This window comes from Agrilus planipennis, unplaced genomic scaffold (assembly GCF_000699045.2).
Source record: "Agrilus planipennis isolate EAB-ADULT unplaced genomic scaffold, Apla_2.0 scaffold39, whole genome shotgun sequence".
NCBI lineage: Eukaryota > Metazoa > Arthropoda > Insecta > Coleoptera > Buprestidae > Agrilus > Agrilus planipennis.
Window position 1 is genome coordinate 286380 of NW_020439074.1, and position 15788 is coordinate 302167.

At 33.4% G+C, this 15788-nt stretch overlaps 6 protein-coding genes across 13 annotated transcripts; 2 read left to right on the forward strand and 4 right to left on the reverse strand.

Annotated features, from left to right (window-relative positions):
- Positions 1-367: 367 nt before the first annotated feature.
- Positions 368-1748, reverse strand: LOC108745076 (5-demethoxyubiquinone hydroxylase, mitochondrial). Of its 5 annotated transcripts, none has more exons than XM_018481142.2 (4): positions 1628-1748; positions 1505-1571; positions 792-1105; positions 368-707 (listed from the first exon to the last, which is right to left on the reverse strand). In XM_018481142.2, the coding sequence occupies exons 3-4, from the start codon at positions 1102-1104 to the stop codon at positions 430-432; spliced, it is 591 nt and encodes a 196-aa protein (XP_018336644.1). In that variant the 5' UTR covers position 1105; positions 1505-1571; positions 1628-1748; the 3' UTR covers positions 368-429. The 5 variants fall into 5 exon arrangements, with proteins under 5 accessions (XP_018336644.1, XP_018336643.1, XP_018336641.1 ...); XM_018481141.2 differs by having other exon boundaries at positions 369-707; positions 792-1146; XM_018481139.2 differs by lacking the exon at positions 1505-1571 and having other exon boundaries at positions 369-707.
- On the forward strand, positions 1538-6573 carry LOC108745075 (jmjC domain-containing protein 7-like). Its single transcript, XM_018481137.1, has 7 exons — positions 1538-1630; positions 1697-1812; positions 1883-2051; positions 2109-2273; positions 2335-2501; positions 2571-3077; positions 6551-6573. The coding sequence occupies exons 2-7, from the start codon at positions 1752-1754 to the stop codon at positions 6556-6558; spliced, it is 1077 nt and encodes a 358-aa protein (XP_018336639.1). The 5' UTR covers positions 1538-1630; positions 1697-1751; the 3' UTR covers positions 6559-6573.
- LOC108745074 (solute carrier family 12 member 9) lies at positions 3429-7357 on the reverse strand. 2 transcript variants are annotated; one of them, XM_018481133.2, is made up of 11 exons: positions 6992-7354; positions 6801-6935; positions 6584-6718; positions 6324-6532; positions 6015-6219; positions 5506-5775; positions 5014-5420; positions 4443-4831; positions 4197-4367; positions 3781-4131; positions 3429-3699 (listed from the first exon to the last, which is right to left on the reverse strand). In XM_018481133.2, the coding sequence occupies exons 1-11, from the start codon at positions 7236-7238 to the stop codon at positions 3516-3518; spliced, it is 2703 nt and encodes a 900-aa protein (XP_018336635.1). In that variant the 5' UTR covers positions 7239-7354; the 3' UTR covers positions 3429-3515. The 2 variants fall into 2 exon arrangements, with proteins under 2 accessions (XP_018336635.1, XP_025832983.1); XM_025977198.1 differs by having other exon boundaries at positions 4197-4831; positions 6992-7357.
- An 86-nt stretch (positions 7358-7443) lies between these two features.
- On the forward strand, positions 7444-11964 carry LOC108744993 (protein shuttle craft). Of its 3 annotated transcripts, none has more exons than XM_025977195.1 (9): positions 7444-7574; positions 7758-8210; positions 8271-8612; positions 9002-9303; positions 9373-9882; positions 9943-10140; positions 10198-10641; positions 10946-11262; positions 11314-11964. In XM_025977195.1, the coding sequence occupies exons 1-9, from the start codon at positions 7526-7528 to the stop codon at positions 11861-11863; spliced, it is 3165 nt and encodes a 1054-aa protein (XP_025832980.1). In that variant the 5' UTR covers positions 7444-7525; the 3' UTR covers positions 11864-11964. The 3 variants fall into 3 exon arrangements, with proteins under 3 accessions (XP_025832980.1, XP_025832982.1, XP_025832981.1); XM_025977197.1 differs by having other exon boundaries at positions 7471-7574; positions 7736-8210; XM_025977196.1 differs by having other exon boundaries at positions 7493-7706.
- A 122-nt stretch (positions 11965-12086) lies between these two features.
- Positions 12087-14415, reverse strand: LOC108745081 (tRNA-dihydrouridine(47) synthase [NAD(P)(+)]-like). Its single transcript, XM_018481148.1, has 5 exons — positions 14177-14415; positions 13735-14036; positions 13445-13680; positions 12805-13380; positions 12087-12709 (listed from the first exon to the last, which is right to left on the reverse strand). The coding sequence occupies exons 1-5, from the start codon at positions 14209-14211 to the stop codon at positions 12104-12106; spliced, it is 1755 nt and encodes a 584-aa protein (XP_018336650.1). The 5' UTR covers positions 14212-14415; the 3' UTR covers positions 12087-12103.
- A 92-nt stretch (positions 14416-14507) lies between these two features.
- On the reverse strand, positions 14508-15615 carry LOC108745082 (synaptobrevin homolog YKT6). The gene is made up of 3 exons (XM_018481149.2): positions 15229-15615; positions 14905-15176; positions 14508-14844 (listed from the first exon to the last, which is right to left on the reverse strand). Exons 1-3 carry the CDS (start codon positions 15416-15418, stop codon positions 14707-14709), a joined length of 600 nt encoding a protein of 199 aa, XP_018336651.1. The 5' UTR covers positions 15419-15615; the 3' UTR covers positions 14508-14706.
- Positions 15616-15788: the final 173 nt, after the last annotated feature.

Here is a 15788-nt window from a genome sequence, read left to right on the forward strand (position 1 = left end):
CATATCAGTTATGCAAATGGTGCGCGTATGTCGCTTACTTTACGATGAGGCGGAAGTAGAAGTTTTCTCCCTCACCAGTTGAAGCGCACTGCGTTGTTTACTCTTCTTCTCGGTAGTAATATGCATAGTTGCAGCTACTGAGGTCGTTAAGGTCATTGTTGTTATCCATATGTGTATAAAACTTTTAATAAGTTGATATTAAATAATTTATACTGAAAATAAAGACCTGAAGTCTAAAGAATAAAATTAAAAAAATTTGATCAAAATATACCCAGTAGCTTTTGGAAGATGTGCGCATATTGACGAGCTACCGCTTTATTGTACGAATAAAAATACACAATAAGGGTGTATTATATGTATAATAAACTTTATTGAACATAAAAGTATATACATATGCATTTAGGTATTTATAATTTCATCAATTTTAATTCAAACTACTTTGGAAACAGAAATTGCAGCTTTACAACCAAATTTAATTAATGCAGAAAGAGCTCTATAAAATGGAGCTTGTTCAGCCCCATGATCTAAACCAGTATCGTGATGTTCTTGCTCTTCATTGCGGAACTTTGTTATAGTTTCGAGTAATTCTTTATTTGTATCAGGATCTTCCATCAATGTTCTTAACTGATCATTGTAATGTTCAACAATTACATCCTCCACGGCTACCGTACATGCCATCGCTGCTTTGTCTCCTAATAAGGCAGAACCTAAAATCCCAAAATTACTAGTTTTCATCTATAAAATATTTATAAAGATTCCAGTGTCGATTCTAAAGTATTATTTTAGTTTACCTGCACCAAGAACAAAGCCCGCAACATTCCAAATAGGTGTTAGAGCAGTAGGTCTAACGCGATGTTTGCGAATAAGATTTTCAAAAGTTTCTCTGTGATGCTTTTCTTGGTCCCACATATGCTGAATTAAGGGACCTTTGTCACTGTTTCCGAGTATAAACATTTGTCCAGCATATATCCTATCCGCACCCAACTCACCGGCGTGGTCTACCCTGATTATAGAATCAATTTCGACTTTTGAAGTGTAACATCTCGACAGCAAAAATTTTCGAGTGCTAAACACTGTATCTCTTGAAATAGTTGTTCTTATCATTCTTAATTGTGACCCAAAAAGAACCAAACAAATTTGATTAAACTAAACAAACATAAAAATAGTGATAGTCTTTATGCATTTACATTTATATAATTTATTAAATACAATTAATTATATCAATCAAGCCTAAAAACCCACCCTGACCTTCAAATACAAAACTAACTTAGGTGAATCCCCTAATTCCCTCGTTAAAAACGCTTACCAGTGAGCAGCGAAAATGCAAATTGAACGCACCTTAGATGTATGTGTAAAAGAAATATTATTTGCTATATATGTTTAAACATTACCCATTTAATTACCCATTACATGAAAAAGTTTAAATATCGAAATGCATGAATACATACTGTTTTATATATTTACATAAATTAATTATTTCAGATTTTCAGTTTTCCAAACATACCTAACCTACAATACGTTGTTTCTTTCTTGCATTGAAACGAATTGGAATTTTCGTTTACCTCATAGTGCTAAGTGATAATTTAGTGCTAATAAAATACTATAATTGTCGTATTTTGTTTCCTACCTGGTAATTTGATAATCTTTTCTATATTGAGTTTGTTTTTAGTCGTGAAGGTGTGACATTCTTTTTCAGATTTTGGTCAATCATAGAAATTAACAGAAGTTGAGGTAAAAAAAAGTACTACAAAATGTGTTATTACGAGAAAAAACTCAATACAGCATTACAAAACTTTAAAGAGACTACTGATGGTAAAAAATTAAAGAAAAGAACTTTATTATGTACATAACCTCCTTAACTGACGTGAACCATTATTTTAAGATTTTATCTTCTATGAGGATCCTCCTTCAGTATTTTCGTTGAACAGCGTTTTTTGCGAGAATACCCTCGAGTTTTATAGAGATTATGTGGCAAAAGGAATTCCATTACTATTAAAAGGAGCTTGTCAAAATTGGAATTCAACATTAAAATGGAGTATGGATTATTTCATGTTTGTACTTTTACCATTTTGCTGAAATGAACAAATTTCTGAGAAAAAAAATTGCAGGAAAGCATTACCTGAAAAAATAGTTAGAGTTGATGTTACTCCAAACGGCTTAGCAGATGGGATTGCCACAAGAAATAAAGATGGCAAGGAAGAGGACTTTTTTATGTTACCAGAAGAACAAAAGATGACTATGAAAGAATTTATTGAAAATCTACAAAACCCAAAGTAATCTCAGAGTAAGTAAAGATGCTTTGAATATAAATTAGACTATATTGTCTATTTTTAGAGATAATTATGTTTGTTACATACAAAGTCAGAATTCAAATTTTTATACTGATTATGATGAGCTGCATACTGATATAGATTTAACTGTGGATTGGGCTGACAGGTTATTTGATAAGGTACCAGATGCCATTAATTTTTGGATGGGAGATAGTCGTGCAGTAACTAGTAGTATGTTTATTTTTTTTTCCATGAATAATTACCAGTGTGTATTAATTGAGACACTTTATGTTTTCCTAGTGCATAAAGATCCTTATGAAAATGTATACTTTGTAATTGATGGATACAAGGATTTTATTCTTATTCCTCCAACTGAATTACCCTTTGTACCTTATGAACAATATCCCATTGGACAGTATAAAAATGTGACACCTGCAGGGTATGAAATGGAACCACAATATGAAGATAGTAAAAAAAATATGATCAATTCAGAAATTGATAATAGCCAAGAAAGTAAATGCAAAGGGGATTGCCATATAACAAAGCCAAAAAGGTCAAAAGTTAGTCCTTACAAGACACAGCCATGGGTAGCCATCGATCCACTTAATCCAGACCTCAAAAAATATCCCGAATTTGCGAGAGCTAAAGTTTTACATGCGAGGGTATCTAAAGGAGATTGTTTGTATTTACCACCACTTTGGTTTCATCATGTTAGACAAAGTCATGGTTGTATTGCAATTAACTATTGGTATGATATGGATTATGATATTAAATATTGCTGCTATGAATTACTGAAGGACCTATGTAGTAAGTAATTTGATGTCAATTTTTTTTGTTAATTTACTCGGCACATGAGCCGACAGCAGAAATAAATGTTGTTTAAAAACGGTTNCCCGCCTGTTCGATGCCCTGTTCGCGTACACGTTCTTGCGGTCACGATCCATTACATTCATGCCATTCTGGATCTTGTCCTCCATGCACCGTCCTAATTAAAACCTGGTGCTATGGTCAACATGAACAAAGGGCCACTATACCGTGTCATCAACAAAGTTTTAGTTGCGGCCTGCCTTGTGGGAAACCGATGCCTTGCGGCAGGCACAACTGCATCAAGGTGAGTTAATAATTTATCCAAAAATTAGAATTTAGGAATGTTTTTATAATGTCTCTTAAAATTAAAACACATATTAAACATTAATATTCTACTAAATTGTAATAAAAATGAAAATACTCAAGTAATTAATTTGCCTAAAGAGTCGTGGAAGTTACGGTGTTTATTCCATGCACCAAAACTGATGGGGGGAGATCTTTTGTTATGGTTTCAAAGGCTTTCAAATAGAAAGTATAAGAACTTTGTTTTGAAGGTGGAATAGGCAAGTAAATGAACGTAATAGCAGTTTCACCAGATTGTTGCAAAATAAGTTGGTTTATACTAAAAAAAAATGAAAAGATCTAAAATAAACTAACAAATTTCCTAAAATTATGAAACAGTAAAAGATGAATATGCTTTTACCTTTTCAAATAACTTTCGGTAGCAACCTCATGAATTTCGATAACTGGATTCCAGCCGTTAACTGGAAATATTTTGGCAGAAATCCTTAGCTTATCCAAAAGACACTGCAGTTTATTAATATGAATTTCCAATCGATCGGTGTTAGTATCTGAGCTTGAACTAACTGTGAATGAAGACTGACGTACCTCGTCACACACGCAAATTCTCAACGTCAACTTGCTCCATTTGGGAACCATATTTACTATGCATGCCAACTGCATCATGAATAATGAAGTGTTATCAAAGGCATCTTTTTCATTTGGGTTCAGAAGATTTACAGGCCAGACGTCTATATACCCTTTATTACTATTTCTAAACAATAAAAAAAAAATGGGCAAAGGTCAACATGAAGGAAACTGTGGAGAATGGCAACTTACTTAAAAGCGTCTTTTTGTAATTTGTAAAAGTTTCGACAAAGACACACGTTCTTTTTCAGTCTCAATACATCATCTATCATCTTAACATATTCAGTAGGCTCTAAACCGTTTTCAGGTGGTATTGTGAACATGCAGTTCGAAAAGTTTTGATTCTTATATGGCGATTCTATGCTGTAAAACGTAAATATGGTTTTCTTATAATACTTTTGTTTAAATATTTTCGCTTCAAGCGAAGGTATGTCTAACCTTTCTAAAAAGTCTTTTGGTTCTTCCTTATCTAAAAATCCGAAGACAACAGTGTTGGGTTTCATGGCACCCATACCCGATAAGCGTACGAGGTGTTGAACCCCTTCTCGAACTGTTGGAGCAACCGTTATTTCCGCAAAGGCTTTGACTTTAAGATGATCAATGAGACTAAGCCAATTGGGGTACATTTCCTGGACGGGATCGGGGTCAGTGTGTGGTTCGCCTTTTATAACGTGTCCTAATACATATAAACCCCCTTTTTTGAGATCATTTATAAAATCAATAAGAGGACAAGCACTTCGAGGACTATTCACTAAAAGTAACACTTGGGGCCGCCAAAATTTGACGTGATCTTTACGAGAATCCAGTAGGAGTAGGTATTTCCTTACCTAAAACGATAAAAATGATATCAAATAAAACTGTCTGCATATATAGAGTTTTATAAAATTTCCTTCATACTGTAAAACGTCTCAGAATACTTATTAATGAAATAACATTTAATTTTAAATAAATTTTAACTTAACACAGAACGTTCGCATGTGTTTTACATAGAGATTCTACTTTTACTTACCTGATGGAAAATTAATGCTTGAGAAATGCTACCCCACTGAGCTTCTTTGGACGGAGAAAATAAGTGCAAGAAAACGACCAGCGTAAGGCACAGTAAAATACTGCAAGAAGCATAGATGGGATTGATGACAAACATCATTATAAGCGTACCAATAAGTCCCACCAGAGCTGTATGCCATGTGAAGTACTTGAAAGCTGGTCGAAAATTTGGTGCACTCGCTAATTCTAGACCAAGGCATGCCAAGTTGGTGGCCAAATAGCTAAGCAGAAATAGGACAGAATTCAATTGAGCTATAGCGTTAAGGGAACCTATCAACAAAACACACTGGACTAAAAGCCACGAAACTAGTACCGCTGCAATAGGATTGCTACGCCATGTACCCTTGGGAATAAAGTTTAATAATGGACCTAGAACATAAAATCCAACAATTATTTATTACTGATGCACTACATTGTTTGATGAACAAAAAGCCATATGCAAAATAAAAGTTACCAAATACTTTATCCTTGGCCAAAGCTTCTAATACGCGGGAAGAGCCGATAACGTTACTGAGTGCAGCAGACCATGTAGCAGTTATAAGACCAATGGCGACACTAACAGGCCACACGCATATGCTAGCCATATATAGGTAATTGTTTTGTAATAGGAAACGTTCGCATGTGGCGGCAGTTAACAGTGATAAGCAGATATAAACGACAAACGTAAATCCAGCAGCTGATAATGTCCCAATAGGTATTGATTTACCAGGATTTTTTAATTCACCTAAAAATGATTTGCCCGTTATTACCATTTTATCTATTTGCCACAAAAATGGGCACAATATTTTATGCATGTATTTTATTGATTGTAAACGCCTATTACGTGAAAATTTGAACAATATCACACAAGCATATTCTTCAAAATCAACAGAAAATGTTTTTCTGTATTTTCAAAAATAAGTGGACACATGACCCTGTAACCACCACTAAATACTTTTCAAATACAAAATAGAACTGCTTTACCACTCATGTTGGCTCCTGCCATAATTCCTGTTACCCCCGAAAATAAAACACCAAATACTACAGCAAAAGATGTCCCATCTCCTTTGGAGGTGTAATCCTTACCATAATTTGACCATAAATTATCAGACAGAGTAACAGAACTCAAACCAGTGTAATTTCCATATGTGATATTTTGCACTAATGTATTGGAATCTGGCAAATGAACCTGTTTGAAAATATCTTGATAATCCCAGTAATATGGTATTTAATAAAAATAATGTACTTTTTTAACTGGAATGTTAAAAAAGTATATATATGTATAATACACACCTGCATGGGATACTGAATAAAAAAACTAACAGTAGTTGTTCCTATACATACAATAACAATGATAAGTACCAATACAGTAGTTTTGGCAAACATACTTGCTCCAATAAGGCAAATGAGTAAATTAAGTGTATTTAATATAGTAGAGTATAGAAATCTGTACCAGTAACCATCAGGGATTATTCCTGGACTATCTTTTCCTACCAGTATGCCTTAAAAATATTTTATAGCTATTTGATGGACATAAATAGAAGAATCAATACCTGAAGGGCCTATATTTTGTGTGAGGCCTTCAACACATCCTGAAATGTACAGGGCACTGCTCACAATATTTGCTAGAAAAAACAATGTACCAATTGAACCTCCAAATTCTGGTCCAAGAGTACGACTAATCATGACTGTAATAATTAGTCAAAGAAAATGTTGCTACATATATTGAATGTGGAATACACTTAGATACAAATGATTGTATAAGGATACAATATGCACCACCTCCCTCAACCTCCCCATTTGTAGATATTGCACAAATTGACGTTATTGTAAATATGAGAATAATATATGCAATAACAAACTGTAAAAGTGTTGTCAATAATCCAGCATTTCCCACAATAAAACCTGAAAATTTTGTTGAAGTTATACATAAAAAGAATGCATACTGTGGTAATATTTACCAACTCTCAAGAATATCAGAGCTGAAAACATCGATAAAGTAACAGGGCTGAAAACACCTGCAAATGTTCCAAGAGTTCGAAGATCTGATGCCTCATTAAGACTTCCAAATTCGACATATCCTGAATCATAATGTCTTTCAGTAACTCCCCCAACTAAACTTGACAATCTTTTGAAGACACCACTCCTCATAAGGGGTGTTTTATCATTGTTACCAGGGTTGGTGGATCCTATTTCTGGTGCAAGCATTATTATTTGTTAACAAATTAAAGACAACTAAATAGTGAAATTAGACTTAAACCAAGTACTTATTAATTTTATCAGAAGTAACTATGTTATTTCATTATCATGCTTTGTTTATCAACATAACTAAAATAACTGAAAGTAACTAAAAACTATAAGACTATAGATTTGCCATGTTATTCGTTTATACTGGTTTATACCTTATCTATGGTTTATACACGTAAGTCCATCGTAAGCAATTGTAGAAAAGAACGTCTCGCGTATGATCTAAAGCGGAGTCACGTTAATTTTATATGTTCATAATTTTGATTAACTTCAAAGGTAGAAATATATTAATAAAGGGTAAATTGTAATTTTTATTTATATTAGTGTCATTTTAAATTCCTGTGGTAACAGCTGATAATTATTTATTATTTTAATAAGTAGTTTACTGTTACCACCTCATTCTCTAGTATAATTTATCGCTGTAACCAGGTATGTATTAAGTTATTTAATGATTTCAGGTTTACGAAATTTATTTTTCAGGGAAAAAACCATATTTTGCAATTGCAATTTCTCAAGATAATATGAGTGGCTCTGGTGGTTGCAGTTCATCAAGTAATACTTCTAACAGGAGTACCAGATATGATATTAATTATCCTGACCGTTACAAGGCAGCTGACCATGTTGATAATTCAAACATTCCTGTTTTATCTAGTACATTGACACCTGAAGCTAAGGAGTTCAAACCTAATTCTAATCTTTATTGTAATATTGAAACTTCTGAACCGAGCATTTCAAATGGTGCTGTTAGAAAGAATTACAAAAAGTCTTACTATTATAGCAACCAGAATTATAACAGGAAAAATAAAGGAAAAGACAACAATTATAATGAATACATGTCTAGAGGAAGTGACAGAAAAAAATATCAAAAAAATAGGGAGCAAGACATTAGAGGAAATTTAAGAAATATGAGAGAGGACAGCAGTAATGGGACAGGTAATACTGACTGTTTTGAAAGAATATTTTTGCATTATGTGTTGAAAATGTTTTTTTTAGATTTTGAAAATGACACCAGATACTTTCCAAAATCTAATGATAGCAGTGATTATTACAGGAGTGTAAATAATTATAATAAAAATTATTATAAACAAGCATATCCCAATGAATTTGGAAACAGAAGTTATAGGAGAAACTACAATACGTCTCAAAAAGAAAATTTTAGTAAAAGCTATGGAAAGTATACTAATTCAAAAACAGACCTTGGATCTTATAATATAGTCAGTAAAAAAGAAAATTATCAAGAAATATCAAGTGTAAAGCCAGAAATCAAGCCTAAAAAGTATAATACTAGTGCTAGTAATAGCAGAGCATTTTATTTACAAAAATTAAATAAGAAACGTAAGCATAAATATTTTATTTTTATTGTCTTCCTTTGCATGTAGCAATATAGGGATAATTCATTTACTGTACTTACAACTTGTGAGTTGTCCATTTTAAAGGTCAAAACGGTGATCAGATGGATTCTGCTATTACAAACAATATGCATATATTTTTTCTGAAGAAGTTTAAAAACCTTGAGCAAAACATCAGAATAAAAAGTTATAAATTCAAGATTTGCTTAGTTTTTTATGTACTCAGGGAGGTACTAGATACTTATAACTTATTTTTAAGGTCACAGTTCAAATTATACATTAATTCTTTGTGTGTACCACTAGTTAGACGAAATGTGTTACTTTTTTATGCTCCTCATTTTATTTTACATTGACTTTTACTATTCTTTGTTTCAGTTGATAATGTCTCACAGAGAGAAAGATTGGAAGAATTAATTGTACATTGTCTACTAGAATGTTTAGTTTGTTATGAAAAGCTAAAACATCATGACAAGGTGTGGTCTTGCAAGCAATGTTATCATGTGTTACATTTGAATTGTGTGACAAAATGGGCAGAATCGTCAAAGATGGACTCAGGTTGGCGTTGTCCAGCTTGTCAGAATATTTACTTGCAAATTCCTGAAAAATATGTTTGCTACTGTGGTAAAATAACGGATCCCCCCTATTTACCGGGGCATTTACCTCATAGTTGTGACGAGGTAAGTTGTTTTCTTTTCAAAAAATAGATACAAAAAAAGGAAATATTTTAATTCTGTAATCTTATGCAGGTATGTGGACGCAAGAATCGATTCTGTTCGCACAACTGCACTCTTTTATGCCACCCGGGCCCCTGTCCTGATTGTAGTATAATGGTAACACGTTCTTGCAGTTGTGGCTCAACTGTGGTAATGATAAAATGCAGTTCTAAAGTGCCTATTCAGTGTTCTTCTATTTGTAATAAACCTTTAAATTGTGGCTCGCACAAATGTACAAAAGTTTGTCACGAAGGCGATTGCGGGCCTTGCAAAGAGATCATTAAACAGGAATGTTATTGCTATAAACAAGGTCGAGTTGTGTCATGTACTACCGAAACGACTGGTAAAACTTTGTACAGTTGTGGTGAGAACTGTGAAAAGTTGTTGGAATGCAGTAACCATAAATGTCAACAAATGTGTCATGATGGAATCTGCAATCCATGCTGTAGGTCGCCTGGTTTGATTTCTACCTGCCCCTGTGGAAAAAAGAAATTAGGGGATGATAGAAAGTCATGTTTAGATCCTATACCTTCCTGTGGACAGGTAAAGACTTGTTGATTAAATCTTTCATTCATTTCATTTTTAATATTTTTATTGTTATAGACTTGTGGTAAAATGTTAAAGTGTGGACAACCAGGAGCACATCATTTTTGCAAAGAACTTTGTCATGAAGGTGACTGCCCCATCTGCCCTTTGACAACTTCTGTGAAATGTCGATGTGGTTTAATGGACAAAGAAATGCCTTGCGCGAAGTTGACTACGAGGGCTGATGACGCTAGATGTCAAAAGAAATGCACCAAAGTATGTAATAATACTAAATTTCAAAAAAAAACTTTTTAAATTCCTCTATTTTTGCAGAAACGTTCATGTGGCAAACATAAATGTAATCAGAACTGTTGTATCGATATCGAGCATATCTGTCCTCTTCCATGCAGCCGTATGCTTTCGTGTGGTAATCATCGTTGTGATCGCACCTGTCACAAAGGCCGTTGCCCCCCTTGTTTGCAATCTAGCTTCGATGAACTTTATTGTGAATGTGGAACATCCGTTATTATGCCTCCAGTACCATGCGGCACGCGACCTCCCGCCTGTTCGATGCCCTGTTCGCGTACACGTTCTTGCGGTCACGATCCATTACATTCATGCCATTCTGGATCTTGTCCTCCATGCACCGTCCTAATTAAAACCTGGTGCTATGGTCAACATGAACAAAGGGCCACTATACCGTGTCATCAACAAAGTTTTAGTTGCGGCCTGCCTTGTGGGAAACCGATGCCTTGCGGCAGGCACAACTGCATCAAGGTGAGTTAATAATTTATCCAAAAATTAGAATTTAGGAATGTTTTTATATTAGTGAATTACAACATTAAATCCTGAAATAAATTTAATTTCCATCAAAAAATTTTAATTAAAATTATGGGATTATAATGCAACTTTTCCTTTTTTTGTATTTTTCTGGTGAATAGTATATAAATAAAATATTAATAGTGAATGCTTGATTAAGTGAAAATTATCAAATTATGTGTTTAGCTATCAAAAATTTTATAATTAGCAAAATATTTTCAATAGGTTTATTAGGAAATAATAGTTTAAATATATTCCTTAGCCGTGCCATCTTGGTCCATGTCCACAACCCTGCAAGCAACCTTGTATCAAAATGCGTCCTGGTTGCGGTCATCAGTGTAATCAGCCTTGTCATGATCCTCCATGTCCTGAAACATCCTGCAAACAAATGGTTAAGGTCACTTGTCAGTGTGGCCTAAGGTTCGCCTCTAAAATTTGCTTAGATTTGATTGGTGAGTATCAGACAATTGCTATGTCTCACTTGGCTAGTAAAATGGAAGAGATACAGAGAGGAGAGACCGTTGACCTGAGTGATCTAGTTGTTGGAAAACAAACTAAAAAGAGCGCCGCCCTAAAAGCGTGAGTAAATCAGAAAGCTTTTATAATTTTTATAAACATTGTAATTTTTAGATTAGAATGTAATGACGAGTGCCGAGTGGTGGAACGTAATCGTCGTATGGCAATAGCTCTCCAGGTATCTGGGTCAGACTTCCAGCAAAAAATCATACCCAAATATTCAGATTACATGCGTCAGTGGGCGAAAAAGAATCCAACTTTTTGTCAATACGTACACAACAAACTCACTGAACTCGTTGAACTAGCCAAACAAAGTAGACAGAAATCGCGTTCATTTTCGTTCGAAACAATGAATAAGGAGAAGAGACACTTTGTGCATGAATATTGCGAGCATTTCGGTTGTGAAAGTGCCGCATATGACCCCGAACCTAACAGGAATGTGGTAGCAACAGCCTTGCGAGAGAAGTCGTTTTTTCCAAGTTATAGTTTGCTAGAAATTATTCAAAGAGAAAATGGTCAAAGAAAAGTCCCCGGACCTCAACAGTTGGAAAAAGGCCAAAGATCCTCATCGGAGAGCGTGTCAATGAAAGTCTCAGGGCGGCTCAATAGACCTCCTACCCCTCCTGGAGAGTACGTAGACTATTTTGATCAACCTCCAGCTTAAAATAAGAATTTTCACGCCAATGTTGATTTATAAGGTATGACTATTATTTGTACTTTCCATTTTAAATGGAATAATATACTACTAGATGTTGAGGAGTTCAACTTTGCGCTTTTTTTTTTTAATCGTTGTAGATAATTGGTTTAAAAGTATAATCATTTTTTTCTTTTTCTGTAAAGAAAATCAAAATAATATCTCTATAAATTCAATAATGAAACTAGCCAGATAAAATTAATTAGTTTATTAATATGCATTAGCTTTATGCTTTGGCAAAAATTGAAATCCTTCAGGAACAGGTCCTAATAGCATTTCACTTATTTTAATCCAATCCATTGACGAACTTGATGCCATTAATGTTTCTAAGTCATTTCTTCCCACATACTTGGGTGGTCTTTGGTTCATTTTTTGTGGTGGTGTTTCAAGTAAACCTACTGGAACATATCTGTGTAAAAAAGACAACCATTCTAGTAAAAAACGTCTCGTATTTTCCACTCCCTTAGTATCTGAACCCCAATGTTCTAGACCATAGTTGACATATTTCTTAATTATATTAAATCGCTCTGAACTCGATATGTCCCACAGTTTTTGTTCTTTAATTTCGGTAAAAATCCAAGGCTTTATCAAGGCACCTCGACCGATCATTACGGTTGCCATTTCTGGACAGGTTTCAATGGCCAATTTGTAGTCTTCATAGCTTAGGATGTCTCCGTTTCCTATGATAGGAAACGAGTAGGCGGCCTTCACACATGTTTGTATGTAACTCCAATCGGCAAGTTTGGTATAACGCTGTTCACGGGATCTTCCATGAATCGTAACTGCACTTGCTCCCCATTCTTCAAATTTTTTAACCTGTTTAAAAACAAAAAGACTTATTCATCTATTTTTGTGTTTATTAAAATGTTTTAAAATTGGTACTTATAGTTTCTAAAACTAGATAAATTTACCATTTTATGAGCCACGTTGTCGTTGTTGTAGACTCCCATTCGTGTTTTGACTGTGAACGGTACATTCAAAATAGTACTTGCAGATCTCACACAAGCTTCCAAAACTTTGGGTCTGCGCAAAAGTCCGCAACCAGCTCCCTCTTTATACACAAGATCAATGGGGCATCCCAAATTTAGATCAACAAAATCTACTGAGATATTCTGTTCAAGCAATAGAGCACATTTTGCTATAAGGTAGGGGTTATTCGTACAAAGCTGCACACCAAACAAGTCTTCCGCAGGGTGTCGTTTAACGAGGGCCCATTCATTGGGCGAGCCTTGAAGTAAAGATGAGCACATAGCCATTTCACCGCATGTTATGTCAGCGCCGAATTCTTTACAAATCCGACGAAAAGGGAGGTTTCCAACAGTAGTAAGTGGACTTAGGTATAGTTTATTTCTCCAGTTAATTTTCTTTTTTTCTCTATTTAGTAGTTTAACTACATCTTCATCAGTTACTGTACCTTGGGTTTTTAAAACATCTCCTGTCGTTATTAGATTTTCATTTTTATTATTGGTATTCACTTTTTCTTGTTGCTACTTTTTCATGAAAAAACCTTGTTAGTTTTCTTTTTTATTATGAATTTCACCAAATACAAACCTCTTTTTTTTTACTATCATAATATTTAACAACATTTTCAGCCAGTTTAAAATTGTACTGCTTTTTCCTAAGTAATTGTTGTGTATCTATTGATAAGTTATTTAAGACATGGTTAATAGGTCTATGTTCTTTGTCAATTTTATTTTTTCCATTTTCGGTTATGTGATTTTTTCCAAATCTACATGTTAATCCTCTGGGACAATGACCAAAGTTTTTAAAGTTATAGCACTCATCTCCTAAAATAAATTTTGTTAGAAAATACTTTACCAAATTATAAAAAACATGTTTACCTATATCAGGTGGTTTTATTTTTAAATATACTTCTGTATCATGGATAAAATTGCAGCTCAGTTTCGGACATTTTGGTGGAACCTCATCTTCACGTACATCTATTAAGGAATGACATAACTGTGTTTCTCTATTTTGCCGAAAAGTTACTGGGCGACTTTTATTTTGACCTTTGTTCTTTTTTTTCTTTAGTTCCAGTTTTTGCTTTTTAGAAGGAGGATTATGGTTAACTTGATGGTTACTAGCAGACTCTGGTTCATTAGAATTAGTTTCAGAAGAATTATTGCTAATCTCAGCTATGTATCTATAACAATCAAAAAAGTTTAGGGCAGCTTGCTCCATGTAAGTGATTAGAAAAGGGGGGTATTTCGAATGTATAGTGTATAATGTGTAGGAAGATTTTTACAATTAATTAGACTTGTAATAATAAAAACGTATACATACTGCGATTTAATAACACATATGCCACTGCTAATCATTTTTTAGTAATTTTTCAAAGCAGATTATGATGTTTAAGGTTATGAATTATGAAAACTTCAATTCAAGTCTAGGTTAGGTTATTTGACATTAGGTGACATTTTTATTTTGAGTGAGTGTTCTAGTAAACGAACGTAATGTAACACTTTTGGGCGGGATCATTTGAATAATGGCTATAATTCATGATTGGAAAGTTTCTTCAAAAACTAAATAATCACAGTAGTTCATTCTTATCGTTTTTAAAAATAGGGCTCATACAGTTTTAATCATCGTTGCAAGAAATTGAAATTTCATTTAATCTGTATATATTAAGCATGTACTGCATCATTTTAATTAATAATTATTTTACAAAAATTATATAAATCAATGCAATAAATTGTATAGATATTTAACATTCACATTTAATATTTTGTACAATTGGAGTAAAAAGCTTCACTTCACAACAGTCAAAAAAATAACACTGATAATGCCTAAAACATTCACAGAACTTTTGTAATTTATCCAAATGAACAACAACTGTTTGTCTTTCTGGCTGTTTTATAAAATGCTTTTGATTGTATACTGAGACCTTCAGATTTTGCAACCAAATCATCCAACTTTTCACCCCTCTCTAATACAGCCTCAATAGTATTATGCTAAAAAAAAGTTAAATAGCAAATCATAATAACAAGTAATTTAATAATTGAGATAAATACCAAAATAATTTTTGTTTCATCCAAGTCTTGGTGTATTTTTGTCATAGCATCAGCCTCTGCAGGATTTTGGTACTTTGCTAAGTAGGTATTAAGTTGAGGAAAGGATACATTCTGTTCAGTTAAATTTGGCCAACTAGAAGAGGGAATCTTTTGTGTAAATTCATCAAGGACTTTTGTTATTAACGTATGAGCTACTCTTTGAGGATATTCATGGTCAGATATAACAACTCCTGCTAACTTATCTGCTCTCACATACACATGACACATGTATTCTAAAAAACGATACAGATTACAATTAGCTTTTTTTAGCAAAAAGTTTAGTACCATCTTGTTTCACAGATTGTCTAGATGCAGGTATAGTCCTTTCAACTATTGTTTTACTAACAAAATTCATAAACTCTTGAACAGATCCACGTTGAAAAAATCCAAAACTTTGTAAATCGTACGCAGCTTTCAAACACACTGCATTTGTCTCAGTTTTATAAAGGACAGCTAGGCAGTACAACTTAACCATTTTATGAAAATAAGTGTAATTTTTTTGACTTATAGCACTATTTATGAATTGTTTCCTTTGCTAACAATAAATAACCCGTGGTTCGTTTTGTCTAAAAAATTTAGTAATCTCTACAAACACAAAAACATCACTTATTTTACCACATAGGAAATAAACGTCCATTAAACGTCAAAATTAATGCTAACTTTAAACGTCATCATACAAAAAAGTGAACAGGCTCGGATTAAGGTTGACATACTACGAAAAAGATATGCAGCGTAAATATAAAAAATCAATATAAATAAAAACATTATCTTTCAATCATAAAATGGTTATATGATATTGTGTACATATATATGCACATACTAAAAATACATTTAAAATAACTTTA

What these genes read in the sequence shown, in the direction of transcription:
- LOC108744993 (XM_025977195.1), top strand. Translation starts at nt 7,526, where the DNA reads ATGTTCATAATTTTGATTAACTTCAAAGGTAGAAATATATTAATAAAG. An exon ending in TAGAAATATATTAATAAAGG is followed by an intron (nt 7,575 to 7,757) that starts GTAAATTGTAAT and finishes TTTATTTTTCAG; the next exon opens with GGAAAAAACCATATTTTGCA. An exon ending in GGACAGCAGTAATGGGACAG is followed by an intron (nt 8,211 to 8,270) that starts GTAATACTGACT and finishes TGTTTTTTTTAG; the next exon opens with ATTTTGAAAATGACACCAGA.
- LOC108745081 (XM_018481148.1), bottom strand. Translation starts at nt 14,211, where the DNA reads ATGATTAGCAGTGGCATATGTGTTATTAAATCGCA. An exon ending in AATAAAACCACCTGATATAG is followed by an intron (nt 13,681 to 13,734) that starts GTAAACATGTTT and finishes AATTTATTTTAG; the next exon opens with GAGATGAGTGCTATAACTTT. An exon ending in ACAACGTGGCTCATAAAATG is followed by an intron (nt 12,710 to 12,804) that starts GTAAATTTATCT and finishes GTTTTTAAACAG; the next exon opens with GTTAAAAAATTTGAAGAATG.
- LOC108745076 (XM_018481142.2), bottom strand. Translation starts at nt 1,104, where the DNA reads ATGATAAGAACAACTATTTCAAGAGATACAGTGTTTAGCACTCGAAAA. An exon ending in GGGCTTTGTTCTTGGTGCAG is followed by an intron (nt 708 to 791) that starts GTAAACTAAAAT and finishes TTGGGATTTTAG; the next exon opens with GTTCTGCCTTATTAGGAGAC.
- LOC108745074 (XM_025977198.1), bottom strand. Translation starts at nt 7,238, where the DNA reads ATGCTTGCACCAGAAATAGGATCCACCAACCCTGGTAACAATGATAAA. An exon ending in GGCCAAGGATAAAGTATTTG is followed by an intron (nt 5,421 to 5,505) that starts GTAACTTTTATT and finishes TTTATGTTCTAG; the next exon opens with GTCCATTATTAAACTTTATT. An exon ending in ACCGAAAGTTATTTGAAAAG is followed by an intron (nt 3,700 to 3,780) that starts GTAAAAGCATAT and finishes ATTTTTTTTTAG; the next exon opens with TATAAACCAACTTATTTTGC.
- LOC108745082 (XM_018481149.2), bottom strand. Translation starts at nt 15,418, where the DNA reads ATGGTTAAGTTGTACTGCCTAGCTGTCCTTTATAAAACTGAGACAAAT. An exon ending in ACAATCTGTGAAACAAGATG is followed by an intron (nt 15,177 to 15,228) that starts GTACTAAACTTT and finishes ATCGTTTTTTAG; the next exon opens with AATACATGTGTCATGTGTAT. An exon ending in ATGAAACAAAAATTATTTTG is followed by an intron (nt 14,845 to 14,904) that starts GTATTTATCTCA and finishes ACTTTTTTTTAG; the next exon opens with CATAATACTATTGAGGCTGT.
- LOC108745075 (XM_018481137.1), top strand. Translation starts at nt 1,752, where the DNA reads ATGTGTTATTACGAGAAAAAACTCAATACAGCATTACAAAACTTTAAA. An exon ending in TGGAGTATGGATTATTTCAT is followed by an intron (nt 2,052 to 2,108) that starts GTTTGTACTTTT and finishes AAAAAATTGCAG; the next exon opens with GAAAGCATTACCTGAAAAAA. An exon ending in TAGTCGTGCAGTAACTAGTA is followed by an intron (nt 2,502 to 2,570) that starts GTATGTTTATTT and finishes ATGTTTTCCTAG; the next exon opens with TGCATAAAGATCCTTATGAA.